Here is a 16,036-nt window from a genome sequence, read left to right as displayed (position 1 = left end):
GTTTAAGATAAATGTACTAAAAACCAAAAAATAATAAAATAGATACAGTCGTGGGAATTATAAACATATGCATAGACTAGACTAAAATAAAACCGTGGGGCACGTCAATTGTCTACAATCGTTGATTAAAATGTTTGTTTTGTAATGTTACACTATAATTAGGCAGTTGTTCAACCGAAAACGATGGACGTGTGATAAGTAGGGCTAGAATGTGGAAACAAGCTAGCAAGCTCGATTATAAGCGAGTTTTAGGGTGAGCATAGTGGTGAGCGAGTAGTACTTTTATCATATGTTTTGTCGATTAAAGACAAACTACGAGCAGTGAAACGATTCCTCGCCAGCCAGCAGTGTGAATGTCCAACGATAAACTAGTTGAAACATCTCTTTTATTTACATGGAGTGTATAACTATTGGAATTTCCATGAGCAAGAAAATAGTAAGTAATTTCCTCACCGTCTGCGGGCCAACTGCCTATTTTAACGACGAATTAATCGATTCTTCTATCGCACATTAAGTCGATAATTTGTAGACAATTGACGTGCCCCACGGTTTTATTTTAGTCTAGTCTATGCATATGTTTATAATTCCCACGACTGTATCTATTTTATTATTTTTTGGTTTTTAGTACATTTATCTTAAACATTGCAATGTATGTTTAACATAAAACCGTTTAACTTAAAAAGTTTTTTTACCTATTTTTATTTTCTAGTTTTTAGTTTTTATTTCGCATTCTGTTTGATTCATTTAGTGCTTCATTATTGCAAGGCCCATCTTAAATATTGAGGTTGTATAGTGCACTGTATTCTTCTTGTCAAGCCCTTTTATTTGATACCCATATTGGTGGGATTGATAAAAAATTGTTATCAGACATTTGGTAGCGGCGGCCAGCTTAGATTTCAATTTTGCATAGTAAATTGTATTCTACTTGTTGAGACCTTTCATTTGATACCCATGTTGATGGGATTGATAAAACCTAAGTTATCCGCCATTTTGTAGAGGCCGCCATCTTGGATTTTAATTTTATATAGTACATTGATTATACTGGTTGAGCACTTTCATTTGATACCCATATTGATGGGATCGATAAAACCTACGTTATCCGCCATTTTGTAGCGGCCGCCATCTTATATTTCAATTTTTTATAGTATATTGTATTCTGCTTGTTGAGCCCTTTCATTTGATACCCATATTGATGGGATTAATAAAACCTACGTTATCCGCAATTTTGTAGCGGCCGCCATCTTGGATTTCAATTTTTTATAGTATATTGTATTCTGCTTGTTGAGCCCTTTCATTTGATACCCATATTGATGGGATTAATAAAACATAAATTATCCGCCATTTTGTAGCGGCGGCCATCTTGAATTTATAATGATAATGAATAAACATAATTGTATTGTCACCAAAATCCAAAGTGTATACAAAATTTCAGATTAATCGGTTGATAGGAAGAGGGTGAAATTTGAATTACTAAATTTGACCCAAGAATAAATAATAAATAAAAAATAAAACAAACGGGGTGAGCTAAATAAAACCGTTTAAAAAAAATCTCACAAAAATCATACAGCAAAAAATACCTACAATTTCTATGTTATTAATGAATTCCAATCACGCCAATAATTATAAAGTCGCATTTAACTCATACATTGATCTCTCGAACGGCTTTTCCCATTACGTTGGTATTCACGGGACGTAATATTTAGTATTCTTGTCTTTATATATAACGGTTAGTGCTCTCCGCACGTGGACTGCATTCCTGTAACTGTTGCACTAGGGTTTCTCGCTAATATAAAAATCTAATACTTCTTTCTAACTTCTTTCTATTACATAAAAATCTCGTGCATAGTATTCGTTACCATACTTTTCCAAAACTGCTTTTTGTGAATTTTTTTGTGTACATTTGGTAGGTCTGCGAATAGGTCGTTGGTTATTTTTTAAACCTCTTGGCGATAATGTTATCTCTATCCGTATACCAGATCAGCGTTTGCCGGATCAGCTAGTACCTATATAATTCAAATAAATAATTAATTAATTAATATCTCTAATTTACACACAAATGATCGTCTGTCTCCAAAGTAATCGACTTAATGCTTGTGTTATAGATAACAGTCACCTGATATAACTATTTTTTTTTTGATAAATATACAGATTAAAAAAGCACTTATAAATTAACGTACTGCATAAAAATTACACCCACACTTGGGACGAAAATTGAACCCACAAATCCCGGAGTCACTGCAAACTTATTCATCAGGCTAGTCATATAGAAATTTATTGAGATAATATGAAAGTTTCAATGAAGTGGAAATAAATGTTTTATTATACCGCGATTCACACATCTCGAGTGATGTGAAATAGGAAAGCGGAATAGTTCTCAGGGGGGAAGCTTAATATGAAATCGTAACGAAGCCACTTCTGTACGTTTAATGTATTTGAGATCTAACTTTTAGACACTGTAACCTGTTGTATTTATATTTTTATTAAAAATTTAGTGTGTTCTTTTGAACACGTAAATTAAAACAAAAAGGTAAGTTAACAAGTTTTGATAGAACCTATGATCTATAAATAAATAAAAAAATAAAAAATAAAATAAAGTAAAAATAAAAATATATATATTTTTAAAAGTAAAAAATAAAATAAAATAAAAATAGAAATATTTTTTTATTTTCTATTTTTATTTTTATTTATTTATTTTAGCCTATAACTTATATAATTCGAGAAGTAATCTTCAAAGTAAATGCTGGTGGAACCGCGCAAGTTGGCTACAATATTAATAATTAGGTATAGGTATGCATAAGCCCACTTAGTTCCTTTATGACATTACATAAAATTGTACTCTATAAAATTTTGCACAGTCATCCTCATTACTTCATATAAGCACGAAATATAAAATAAATCACGAAAATGCTGGTCAGTGTTTTCATCGGACTAGTTTGATGCACTTAAACAAGCTTTTCCATTACACCCGTATCACGTGATAAGATCGTAATTGACAATACTACTAATCATTTACCATTGCCTTTACCCTAAATTTGCCTGGAAGGGATCGCTCTTCACCGATAAGGCCGACTTTTTACTTATTTTTATTTTCTCTTGTTTTGTTGTGTATCTTGCACCAATACAATCATACACTAACTACAGAAATTGGGTGTATTTTTAAGCTTCATAAAAGAATTAAAATTAATCTTAAACATTTTGGTTTGCGATTCGTACTTAAATGTATTTAATGTTGACGTTTTGAACACTTAAAAGATTAATCTGTCGTTCAAGAAGTTTTCTCAGACTTAATAATTGTTTTGCACCATACCAAAAGATTACAATAAAAATGTTACTTCGAAATACTTAAACCACTGTTGTATCAATCGCTTTGTTATTAGCTAGAAATCCTGACAGTTTTTCTTTTTTTCTTTTAATTAATATCCACATCCGCAAGCTCTAAAATGCCCATGCGTTTTTTAAACATCATGCATATATAATTATGCTGACCCTTCAGGCCATTCTGGACTGCCTAGTAAAGCTATAATTTGGTCCGACGTTGCCGATATTTTTAAACGGTTTTATTTAGCTCACCCCGTTTGTTTTATTTATTTTTTATTATTTATTCTTGGGTCAAATTTAGTAATTCAAATTTCACCCTCTTCCTGTCAACCGATTAATCTGAAATTTTGTATACACTTTGGATTTTGGTGACAATACAATTATGTTTATTCATTATCATTATAAATTCAAGATGGCCGCCGCTACAAAATGGCGGATAACGTAGGTTTTATCAATCCCATCAATATGGGTATCAAATGAAAGGGCTCAACAAGCAGAATACAATATACTATAAAAAATTGAAATCCAAGATGGCGGCCGCTACAAAATGGCGGATAACGTAGGTTTTATCAATCCCATCAATATGGGTATCAAATGAAAGGGCTCAACAAGCAGAATACAATATACTATAAAAAATTGAAATACAAGATGGCGTCCGCTACAAAATGGCGGATAACGTAGGTTTTATCGATCCCATCAATATGGGTATCAAATGAAAGTCTCAACCAGTATAATCAATGTACTATATAAAATTAAAATCCAAGATGGCGGCCTCTACAAAATGGCGGATAACTTAGGTTTTATCAATCCCATCAACATGGGTATCAAATGAAAGGTCTCAACAAGTAGAATACAATTTACTATGCAAAATTGAAATCTAAGCTGGCCGCCGCTACCAAATGTCTGATAACAATTTTTTATCAATCCCACCAATATGGATATCAAATAAAAGGGCTTGACAAGAAGAATACAGTGCACTATACAACCTCAATATTTAAGATGGGCCTTGCAATAATGAAGCACTAAATGAATTAAACAGAATGCGAAATAAAAACTAAAAACTAGAAAATAAAAATAGGTAAAAAAACTTTTTAAGTTAAACGGTTTTATGTTAAACATACATTGCAATGTTTAAGATAAATGTACTAAAAACCAAAAAATAATAAAATAGATACAGTCGTGGGAATTATAAACATATGCATAGACTAGACTAAAATAAAACCGTGGGGCATGTCAATTTTCTACAAATTATCGACTTAATGTGCGATAGAAGAATCGTTTAATTCGTCGTTAAAATAGGCAGTTGGCCCGCAGACGGTGAGGAAATTACTTACTATTTTCTTGCTCATGGAAATTCCAATAGTTATACACTCCATGTAAATAAAAGAGATGTTTCAACTAGTTTATCGTTGGACAATCACACTGCTGGCTGGCGAGGAATCGTTTCACTGCTCGTAGTTTGTCTTTAATCGACAAAACATATGATAAAAGTACTACTCGCTCACCACTATGAAACCCTAAAACTCGCTTATAATCGAGCTTGCTAGCTTGTTTCCACATTCTAGCCCTACTTATCACACGTCCATCGTTGTCGGTTGAACAACTGCCTAATTATAGTGTAACATTACAAAACAAACATTTTAATCAACGATTGTAGACAATTGACGTGCCCCACGGTTTTATTTTAGTCTAGTCTATGCATATGTTTATAATTCCCACGACTGTATCTATTTTATTATTTTTTGGTTTTTAGTACATTTATCTTAAACATTGCAATGTATGTTTAACATAAAACCGTTTAACTTAAAAAGTTTTTTTCTATTACAATTAGTACATAGTATAAAACAAAGTCGCTTCTCGCTGTCTGTCTGTCCCTATGTATGCTTAGATATTGAAAACTACGCAACCGATTTTGATGCGGTTTTTTTAGTAGATAGTGATTCCAGATGAAGATTTATATGTATATAGTGTTATAAGGTTTATATGTTTATATGTATATACACGCATAATATAGTAGAAAAACACTGATAATTTTAGAGGTTTCTAATGTGATGTCGTAAATAAACACATATTACTAATATTGCAAATGTTGGCTAAACCCTACGAGATTGGTAAAAATAATGTACTACACACTTGTATTGCACACCTTAAAAAGGTCTACAAAGAAGTTCTCGATGGTATAATATGTCTATCTCTTAGGGATAACCCGCAATAACCATTTTTTAGGCTGTTTGGCTACGGTATTAAAGAATATAGCCAGCCCATCTCTTCCCGTGGGTGTCATAAGAGGCGACTACGGGATAAAAACAATAACACAGTTCCACTACCACCTTGAAACTTATAAAGCCGACAGATGGCGGGATAACCATCCAACTGCTGGCTTTGAAATACACAGACCGAAGATGTCGGCAGCATCTCAACACACATGAGTTCACGCCATTTTTGGCGCGAACTTGTGGAGGCCTGAGTGGCTGAAGTGATGTGATGATGAGTGATTGTACATTTTTCAATTTTTTTTTTGCGTGTTCGCCATGCCTAGCTGGTATTAGTTAGTGATTTTTTTACGAAAGAAATTGTTTTTAAGTTATTTATTCTTTATTTTATCCGTTTAGTTTTTTGACGCTGTCCTAAATAATAAAATAATAATGTAACATGAAATAATACGTTGTACATTTCATTTTCATTTAATTTTAAGTTTCAAACCTAATTGTGACATATACCTCGGAGGTGACATATGAACTACCTCATTCCGTTTTTTGTTTTTGGTGTTTGACGTTTAAAATTGATACATATACATAGTACGGAACACTTTATAACCGACTCGGACTTACCCAGTTTTTACTCCATATAGGTAAAAATATCTTCGATCGAATTCTGTTGAGAGTTCATTTCTCAAGGATCGATAATATCCATTTGGGTTACTCGTAAAGTGTTAGGTATTTAATTGTAAAATAAAACTCGGAAGGAAAATATTTATTTTATATCGGAGACGCTAATTTCATTTTTAATTAACTTTTAAGGTGCATTTTTTTTTTGTATGTAAATATTACCTTAAGCAATTTATTTGGCGATGATAATATGACTTATGATTAATATATTTTTTATCAATTAAGTGATTACGATACGGTTTTATATTTTAAGTATAAAAATACATTAAAAAAAACTAAATTTATAACGATTTTTATTTATTATTTCAATTTGCTCGATATCAATTTTGATTGAACTATGCTATAATATTATATACTTTTATTTGAAATTATTGAATTTCACAAATGTTTCTCACGGTCTACAATGTTATTAATCTTTCCTTTTTATCTTTACAGGTAAAACATGGCGATAAAAGATAGTCATCACTTCGTGTTGAAGCAGTATGAGGGGAGAATAGAATAAAAGGCCCGATTATTTTCTTATTTTATGGTTTTAAAAGTTTAATGAATTCTCACATACAAGAACTGTGCTAAAATACAAAATAAATAAGTAATTAAGTCTTATAATTATAAAATTTTCCAAAACTTTCCTGTAGTAGGTATAAACGCAAAAATTAAATACTAAAAAGTAAATACCTATTAATTTTAAATAATAACGTTTATCCTTACACCAGAAGCATAATTTACTGTTGGAAAACATTGGTCTCATCATTACAGCCTATACAGTCCACTGCTGGACATAGGCCTCCACAAGTTTACGCCAAAAATAACGTGAACTCATGTGTTTTGCCCATAGTCACCACGCTGGGCAGGCGGTGTTGGTGTTGTGGCGGGTTGGTGACCGCAGTACTGGCTTGTCGCACCGAAGACGCTGCTGCCCGTCTTCGGCCTGTGTATTTCAAAGCCAGCAGTTGGATGGTTATCCCGCCATCGGTCGGCTTCTTAAGTTCCAAGGTGGTTGTGGAACCTTGTTATCCCTTAGTCGCCTCTTACGACACCCACGGGAAGAGAAGGGGTGGCTAAATTCTTTAGTGCCGTAACCACACAGCACTAACATTGGTCTGTTATAAAAAAATATATATATTTCAAGAAATTCAAAAAAAAAATCTAAAAAGAACAATTTGTTAGTGCTTAAACATAAAGTTAACTAAAATATAGGTGTAGTATATATATCTTAGTATACATTATTAAGCAGAAACTTTTCTCTTTTTTGTGTATATTTATATTTTTTATTACGTAAGAAATGACCTTGTTGTCAATCACTTGGGGTGACTCCCCGTTCTTAGAAGGGGTCGATATTATTGTAGGTCGCAATAAAAGAGCCGTTCATGTTATCATTCACACTTGGCAATAGCAATTAATGTTTGTGGGAAGGTTATTCTAATTTACTCAACATAACTCAGGAAGTTCGGACTTCATGACTTATAAGAAATTTGTGGTTTAATGCTTTTCTTTATAATGTAAAAGTAATTCTTGTTGTTATCTGTTGTACCCAAATACTTAATGGTCTATCTGATGTAATTTTTGGTAAATATTATATTTTTGGTTTATATTTATTACCTACTCATAGCATCATCATTGACATTTTGAACTGTTTCATTTTGAACTGTTTGACTGTTTTCTCCACAAGAACAACTGCCATGACATCAATGTTAAACAGTTTTAAAGCTTATATTAAGTACTATTGGCTGTAGCTTTATTAGTTTATTCATTTTAAATTTTTAACGTCATTATTATTATTTTATGTATTTATTCATGTCTTTATATAGTATAGGTACATATGTGATTTGAAAGTGCTCGTACCTAAGACACGTCGTAGTGTACGAAAAAAAAAGATTCAATAACAAAATAAATAATCCACCGTCACCCAATAGGATACCCCACAATAAGACCCAGAAATACAGAGCATAAACAAACACTGAAATAAACATCATTGTTCTTAAGTTTAAGGTTCAATTCCGTATAGCAGAACGGTTTGTATTTTTTGACGAATAAAACACGTGTTCACTCCTTGATAATTTATTTGAGACTGACTTTAAACATTTATGTCAAATAGTGTTGGACATACCGCCCACCAAAAACAATTGTTTTTAAATAAAGTCTAACTACATTTACATCCTTTAGCTGAAACTAGCTTTATCTTGAATACAAATTACAATTGTATTATTACAAACATTATACACCAATCATTTGTAATCTGTCTATAAAAAATAATTTTGTAAATATTTTGTTTTCACATAAATGACTGCAATACATTTAAGTCTCAGAACTATGAACTTGAAAAACACATAATAATACAAAGTAAATTCTAAATACTTAAATCAATCAATTACTTTAATTCATATTTTGTTAAAGTTTACACTTAATCACAGCACTTTTTATGACACAGTCACATACACATTCATATACAGTTTTTTTTTGTAGATACATATAGTTTACTCGTATAATTAACCGCCCACCATGACTTAATTGTAATCTTTGTCTTTGGGTAATAATATTAACTTCGATAATGGTCTCTTAAGTTCATGGTTGCCCGGTGTCTGCACTGTTAATACTCTCACTAAATCATCTGCTCCAGGGTGTAAATGCTTGACCTTGGCCAATAACCATTTGGTTGGAGGTGTGTTTTCATCTTTAACTATGACAAGATCACCAACCGCAGGCGATGGAACCTTAGTTTGCCATTTATATCTTTGTTGTAGTGTATTTAAATATTCAGTTTTCCATCGCTGCCAAAAATCCTTTGTCATTTTTTGTATTAGATGCCACCTACTCATCAAACTAATATTCCTTTCTTCGTAATTTGTATCAGGAACACTTATTAACGGCTCACCTACCAAGAAATGTCCTGGTGTCAAAATTGTATCTGTGCTTTTGTCTATCTGACAGAGTGGACGCGAATTAAGGCAAGCTTCGACTTGAGCTAGAAGTGTGGCCATTTCTTCATAAGTCAGTTTGGTATCCCTATTGATTCTCGTAAGGTGTCTTTTAGCCGATTGAATACCAGCTTCCCATAAGCCTCCATACGAAGGCATTCTTGGTGGTATGAAGTGCCATGTTGTGCCATCATTCGCTAATAACTCTGCCACTTCCTTTGTCACGTTATTCATAGTCTTTGTAAATAATTCCTTTAATTCTTTGGCAGCGCCAACAAAGTTCGTCCCATTATCGCTCATTAAATGTGCGCAACGCCCTCTGCGAGCCACAAATCTTCGAAATGCCGCTATAAAGGCCTGTGAAGTCAAATCTGTAACTGCCTCAAGGTGAATGGCACGAGTAGACATACACACAAATAGGCAAATATAACCCTTGGTAGCATGGTGTCCACGACCTTTCGATGTTCTTAGCATTACAGGGCCGGCGTAATCAACTCCGCTATTGAAAAAGGGTCTGTATGCATTGACCCTGGTGAGTGGTAACTGACCCATTAACTGATGCTTCACCTTGGCCTTATCGATAATACAAACTTTGCAGTTGCGTATACAGTTTCTTACCGCTGATTTTAATCCGATAATCCAGTATTTTGTTCTCAGAAAAGCCATCATTTGCTGAATCCCGCCGTGCAGTGTTCGAATATGTGCTTCCATAATTAAAAGTTTTGTTATGTGTTGATTAGCTGGAATTATTATAGGATGTTTAAACGTTTCAGGCATCGAAGCATTTTGCAATCGACCTCCCACTCTTATCAAACTCTTTTTATCTAAAAAGGGTGAAAGTGTGATTAAGGAACTTCTAGATTTAACTATTCCCTTCCTTTTGAGGTCATCAATTTCTTCTTCATAAATTAAATTTTGGTAATATCTTATACTGTCTTCTAATACCCTTTCCAATTCATTTACTGTTAAATAACTTTGTCTTTCTTCTATCTTACCTTTCCTTAAAAATCTTCTACAATAAGCTAATACTCTTTTCATCCTAGACAAACTTGAAAATCGTTCCCAGATGGGTTTTTCTTCATCTTCTATCTTTGTATGTAAACATCCCTTCATTTCTAGTTCCGTCTGTGGAATGTCATCTCTCCTTTCCAAGAATTTTTTATTTTTCTTAAGCCATTCCGGTCCAGACCACCAAATGTTGTAATTCTCAAGTTCGTATGCTCTTAGACCTCTAGTTGCAATATCAGCTGGATTATCAGTAGACTTAATGTGTCTCCAACGATCATTGTCTAGCACTCTTAATATATCTGATACTCTGTTAGCAACAAAGGTTCGCCAACGACTAGGTTGAGCTTGTAACCATGATAGTACCACCATAGAATCCGTCCAGGCAAATATGTTATCTTTATTTATTTTTAGTAACTCTGCAAGATCATACATGAGTTCAGCCAATAAAGCCGCAGCACATAATTCTAGTCTAGGTACTGACAGCTGCTTTAACGGCGCAACCTTAGTACGAGACGCGAGAATCATTGTATGTACTTCATCACCGTCCACAATTTTAAGGTAAGTGACAGCAGCATATGCTTGAGTAGATGCATCTGCAAAGCCATGCAATTCTACCGTATTAAAATTATTTTTAGTTGTTTTTAACCATCGTGGTATCTGTATGTTTTGCAAATGTGTCAGCTCTTCTCTATATCTTATCCAGTCTTCACACATATGTAACGGTAGCTTGTCATCCCATCCCAAGTTACAGAGCCACAATTTTTGAATCCAAATTTTAGCAGTTATGACAACTGGCGATAACCATCCAAACGGATCAAATAATCTGGCGACATCTGATAGAATGGATCTCTTCGTCACAGGATGTATCATCTCAGGTAAGTTCACAGTAATTTTAAATATATCTTCTTTCCTATCCCATGTTAATCCAAGAATTTTAATAACTTTATCTAGTTTTATCTCCACTGTATCATTTATTTTTTTCTCTCCTCCTTGTAAATATCTTAAAACTTCCTCGGAATTACTACACCACTTTTGCATAATAAATCCTCCTTTCCGTAATATCATTCTAATTTCTTCACATTTTTTCTTAGTTTTTTCTTCACTATCACTTCCCGTCATTAAATCATCCATGTAAAAAGACCTTTTGATTACAGGTGCAGAGTGTGGATATTCCTTGGCTTCATCGTCAGCTAGTTGATGTAACGTTCGGACAGCTAAATATGGAGCTGCTGCAGTGCCAAACGTGACAGTTGTTAGATTATAGCTTTCGAGATCTTTATCAGGGCTGTCTCTCCAGACGATTCGTTGTAAATTTGTATGTACTCCTGTTATATTTATCATTCTATACATCTTCACTATATCTCCTACTACACAAATTTTGTATGTACGCCAAGTGGTTATCAGACTTCGAAGATCAGGTTGTAATACAGGACCTACCATCATGGCATCGTTTAAGGATTTCCCATTAGAGCCACTTGCTGATGCATCGTATACTACTCTAACCTTAGTAGTGTCTTTGTCTTCGCGGATTACAGCGTGATGAGGTAAGTATATAAAATTTTTGTCTGTTGTTTCTGATCTTATCATGTGACCCATTGCTATATATTCTCTTATAACCTTTAAGTATTCTTCTTTTAATGTCTCATTTCTTTGAAATTTCCTTTCTAATTGTTTGAATCTATTTATAGCTCCTTGTATTGTATCTCCACATAACTGGACTGTATCTTCTATGCTTTGTTTCAGTGGCAAATGTACAATATACCTTCCGTATTCATCTCTTTTAGTTGTATTTTTGTAAATCTCTTCACACTTCTCTTCCTCATTTGTAAGTATCTTCTTCTTCTTGTATAATTCATTATCTATTTCCCAGAACTTCTTTAATATATTATTATCTTCTGTAACCATGCTTCTTATATGTAATGTGATTACGTTGTGTTGATTCTTCATAAACTCTTTTTCTCTTTGCCCCGATAATATCCATCCTAAACACGTTTTTTGAGCTACTATTCCATCAGGCATTTTAATTAAACCATCTTCTATAATTTTACTAAAGACTTCAGCGCCCAGTAAAATGTCTATACTTCCTGGTTTATAGTAGTTCGGATCAGCCAAATTTATTTTTTGCAGCTCTTGCCAGTTCATCAAGATGTTCTTCGAAGGTAATCTCGTCGATATGGCTTTCAGCACATACGCCTTCACTGTTATGACTTCACTGCTGTTAAATCGCGATGCAACTGACAGGTAAGTTAAGTGTTTTATAGGTATTCGGGTTTCTTCTCCTACTCCAGAAACTTCACCGTTGATACTAATCCTTTTCAGGCCTAGTAGTTCAATGACTCTCGCAGATACGAATGAAGCTTCTGAGCCTTGGTCAATCAAAGCACGAAGCAAGTGTGTATCACCATCTCTTGACTTGACTTCCACTTGTGCTGTTGCCAATAACACCTCATGACCAGGTTGTTGTTTAGAGAAGTGAGCGGTTGTGATTATCTGTTCTGGTTGAGTATCTTGTTCTTCGCTTGTCTCTTTTACTCGGTGTAATAAGGAGTGATGTTTTCTTCTGCAGATTCGGCACGTCGTTTTATGTTTACAATTGTATACGTTGTGATTTGGTATAAGACAGTTAAAACAAAGATGATTCTTCTTTACAATTTCGAATCGTTGTTCAATTGGTTGCTTCGCAAAATCTTTGCAATTATAAATGTAATGACCCCCTTTGCAATAGGAACATGAAGGTTGTATATGAGTATTAGGGTGCTGGGTTTGATGAATTTCATGATCTCTGTTTGTGACATGAAATGACTTTGAAGTTTGTGGTTTGTCCCTTACCGTTGAAATCGGAGCGATTAGTTCGAGTGTACGAAATTTAGATTCGAGAAAATTCTTAAAATCCTCCCACGAAGGCATTTCATCACTGTTCTTCTTATAAGAATATTCTTCCCATTCTTTTAATGACTCTAAGTCCAATTTCTGTCCTACTATAAATATCAAAATAGGATCCCATGTATCTGTACAAATATTTAAATTTTTCAAACTACTTATACATTCCGTAGTTGTATCTAGAAGATTCTTAATTTGATAAGCTAACTGATGCGAAACTTTCTTCTGGCCAAATAATCTTTTTAAAATTGAAAAAACAATCATTTTCTTATTTCCGAAGCGCGTTTTAAGTAATTCCCATGCACCTTTATAATTGTCTTGTGTAATTTTAATGTGTCGTAATAACATCTCTGCTTCTCCAGTCACACTAGTTTTTAAGTAGTGAAGCTTTTGCACATCATTAATTGTTGTGTTATGTACAAGCGCCAAAAACAAGTCTTGATATGTGGGCCAGTCTTCATATTTACCAGAAAACGTTGGTAACTGAATCCTCGGTAATTTAGCAAATGATGACTGCGCATTTTGTAATAAATTTGACGAATTAGATTCTTCAAAAATTTTCGGTTTGGAATCCATATTCGATAGTAAATCTGTTAAATCACCTTTCAAACAAATATACAAATCTTCGTACGAGTAATATTCTTCATTTAGAAAGTAAGGTAAAACTCCCCTTTGTTCTCGTGGCGTACACTTCAACAGGTTTTTATGTGTTTCTTTAAATGTCTCCCAGTACTCATCGATAGTTTTTAATCTTGTTTTTATATATCCTTCGGTTAACCTTTGTTTCGGACACTTTTTAATATTTGTTTGAGCCTTCTGAATCATATTCGCCACATCTTCTAAAGCAGATAATAATCTATTTTGTTCCACAGTAGGAGAGGCCATTGTAATTAATAAAAATAACTTTTCAAATCACAAGTAAAACTTCATACAAAAAAAGTTGTTTACTTTAACCGATGCAATTCCGTATCAAAGGAATGTTGGCTTCTTTTGTATTCACGCGGCCGACTGCACTGACCGTTCGCTTCTTCAATTCGGCTCGTTATGGACCATATGTTCTTAAGTTTAAGGTTCAATTCCGTATAGCAGAACGGTTTGTATTTTTTGACGAATAAAACACGTGTTCACTCCTTGATAATTTATTTGAGACTGACTTTAAACATTTATGTCAAATAGTGTTGGACAATCATTATGAATAATAGAAACATTATCTAAGCCTGAAATGCTGTGAACACTAAGCGAATTCATCGTAAATTTTATAAAACACAAGCCATATATTCGTATTTTCCATATTCTGTAATGGGCAAAACTAACCGACTCACGGGCAGATAATTATAGTAGTACAAATAAAAAGTTGTCAACGCACGTTCTCTTCCAGTAACGACAATAAGTACCAGGAAACACTCGAAACATAAAAACTAAGAATCTCCGTAACGTAATTGATATTGTTTCGTAGAAAGAGATTTTTATCGTTGTTAAGGAGTCACTGTGCAGTGTATATGTGAAATTTCGTCCGCAAACCTAAGAATGTAAGAAATCAGAAGTACACCAAAACATTCCTGGTAAAAACACAATTTAACTGAACTAAAAGAGTTTTAAACATTTTCTTAATATCGTATCAAAAATCGAACGCTTAGACCGAATATAAAATCATCATATCAAAAATTTCGATCTAGCGGATACATCGTTCCATAGCTTAATTGGCTAGAGCACCGACACGGTCAGTCGGAGATGCAGGTTCGATCCCCGCTGGAACGGTCGATTTTTGATATGATATTAAAAAATGTTTAAAATTTCCTAATGTGTAGGTAAGTAACACAAAAATAAAATCGTAAAAATTAAAAGAGTTTTACGTAAATTACCGAAAATGACGCTGTAAAATTTATAAATTATTTAAGATGACTCAGTAATATGTTTATCAAAAAATACGTCAATGTTCGTTATAGTTTAAAAAAATTACAGTAATCATGGGTTACAACTTCAATAAAAACGGAATTAGACTTGTAATGTCCCGAGAGACGTAAAAGTTATACCTCGTTATTACATGGTATTAATTTCATTATTATATAATAGTCACTTGAAATTGTGGCGGTTATCGGTCACTGCTTTATAGGATCGAAAAGAACAACTTCATTGCAACACAATTTATATGATTGTGTTACAAATTACCATGAAGTTGTCCTCCTAAACCAACTATAGAATAGTTATATAAATGATTAAATTTTTTTTTATTAGGTATATCACTAGTTCGGCAAACAAGCGTACGGCTCACCTGATGGTAAGCGATTACCGTAGCTTATAGACGCCTGCAACACTAGAAGCATCGCAAGCGCGTTGCCGACCCAATCCCCAATCCCCCCAGGAGCTCTGGTCACTTTACTCACCAACAGGAACACAGTAAACTGCTTGAAAACAGCATTATTTTGCTGTGATCTTCTATAAGGTCGAGGTACTACCCCAGTCGGGCTGTTCCATATTTTGAGCATGAAATTCCTGCTGTGCCCTACCTCAGTTACTGTGCCCTACCTCAGTTAAATAATTTATTAAATAAATGATTTTCGTTGCAATTTCACCCGCGTTGATGTTTTCGACTACTTTTTTGCTACCACTTCTCATTTTTAACTCATCTTCATATTTAACGGACTATGCTACTTTCGATTACTCCAATATTGTTATGATAAAAATAAAAATGCGTTAGAATTTTTTTAGTGATCTTTATCCATTTTATAATCGACAAACTTTAATTATTAAATAAACCATTCTTTCTACTTTATAGTCTATATATATATAAATCTCGTGGCACGATGTTTTGTTCAGGTTAATCTCCGAAATTATAAGACCGATTTTAATGAAATTTTGCACATACAACTTTGTCCAACTTAAAATATATATTGGCTATATTTTATTTCGATTAATGACCGCGATATTTTTTGAGCAATAAAAATATCGCGGTCATTAATAAACTAGATCAGCAAACAAGCGTACGGCTCACACCTAATGGTAAGCGATCACCATAGCTTATAGATT

The 16,036-nt window shown here is 33.5% G+C and overlaps 1 protein-coding gene and 1 long non-coding RNA gene across 2 annotated transcripts in view; one reads left to right on the top strand and one right to left on the bottom strand.

Annotated features, from left to right (window-relative positions):
• Nucleotides 1–6,799, top strand: part of LOC123665663 — a 64,904-nt gene extending 58,105 nt beyond the window's left edge. Inside the window, exon 2 of the long non-coding RNA XR_006745095.1 lies at nucleotides 6,642–6,799. This is a non-coding gene — a long non-coding RNA (uncharacterized LOC123665663). The remainder of the gene's footprint in view (nucleotides 1–6,641) is intronic.
• A 1,911-nt stretch (nucleotides 6,800–8,710) lies between these two features.
• On the bottom strand, nucleotides 8,711–13,894 carry LOC123665778. The gene has a single exon (XM_045600038.1). It carries the CDS (start codon nucleotides 13,892–13,894, stop codon nucleotides 8,711–8,713), a length of 5,184 nt encoding a protein of 1,727 aa, XP_045455994.1.
• Between the last annotated feature and the right edge of the window lie 2,142 nt (nucleotides 13,895–16,036).

Source organism: Melitaea cinxia, chromosome 24 (genome assembly GCF_905220565.1).
Source record: "Melitaea cinxia chromosome 24, ilMelCinx1.1, whole genome shotgun sequence".
Lineage (NCBI taxonomy): Eukaryota > Metazoa > Arthropoda > Insecta > Lepidoptera > Nymphalidae > Melitaea > Melitaea cinxia.
Note: the sequence above shows the minus strand (reverse complement) of the source record. Positions and strands in the feature narration are given on the sequence as shown.

Excerpts from the sequence above, each read along its gene's own strand:
- LOC123665778 (XM_045600038.1), bottom strand. The coding sequence starts at position 13,894 with ATGGCCTCTCCTACTGTGGAACAAAATAGATTATTATCTGCTTTAGAA.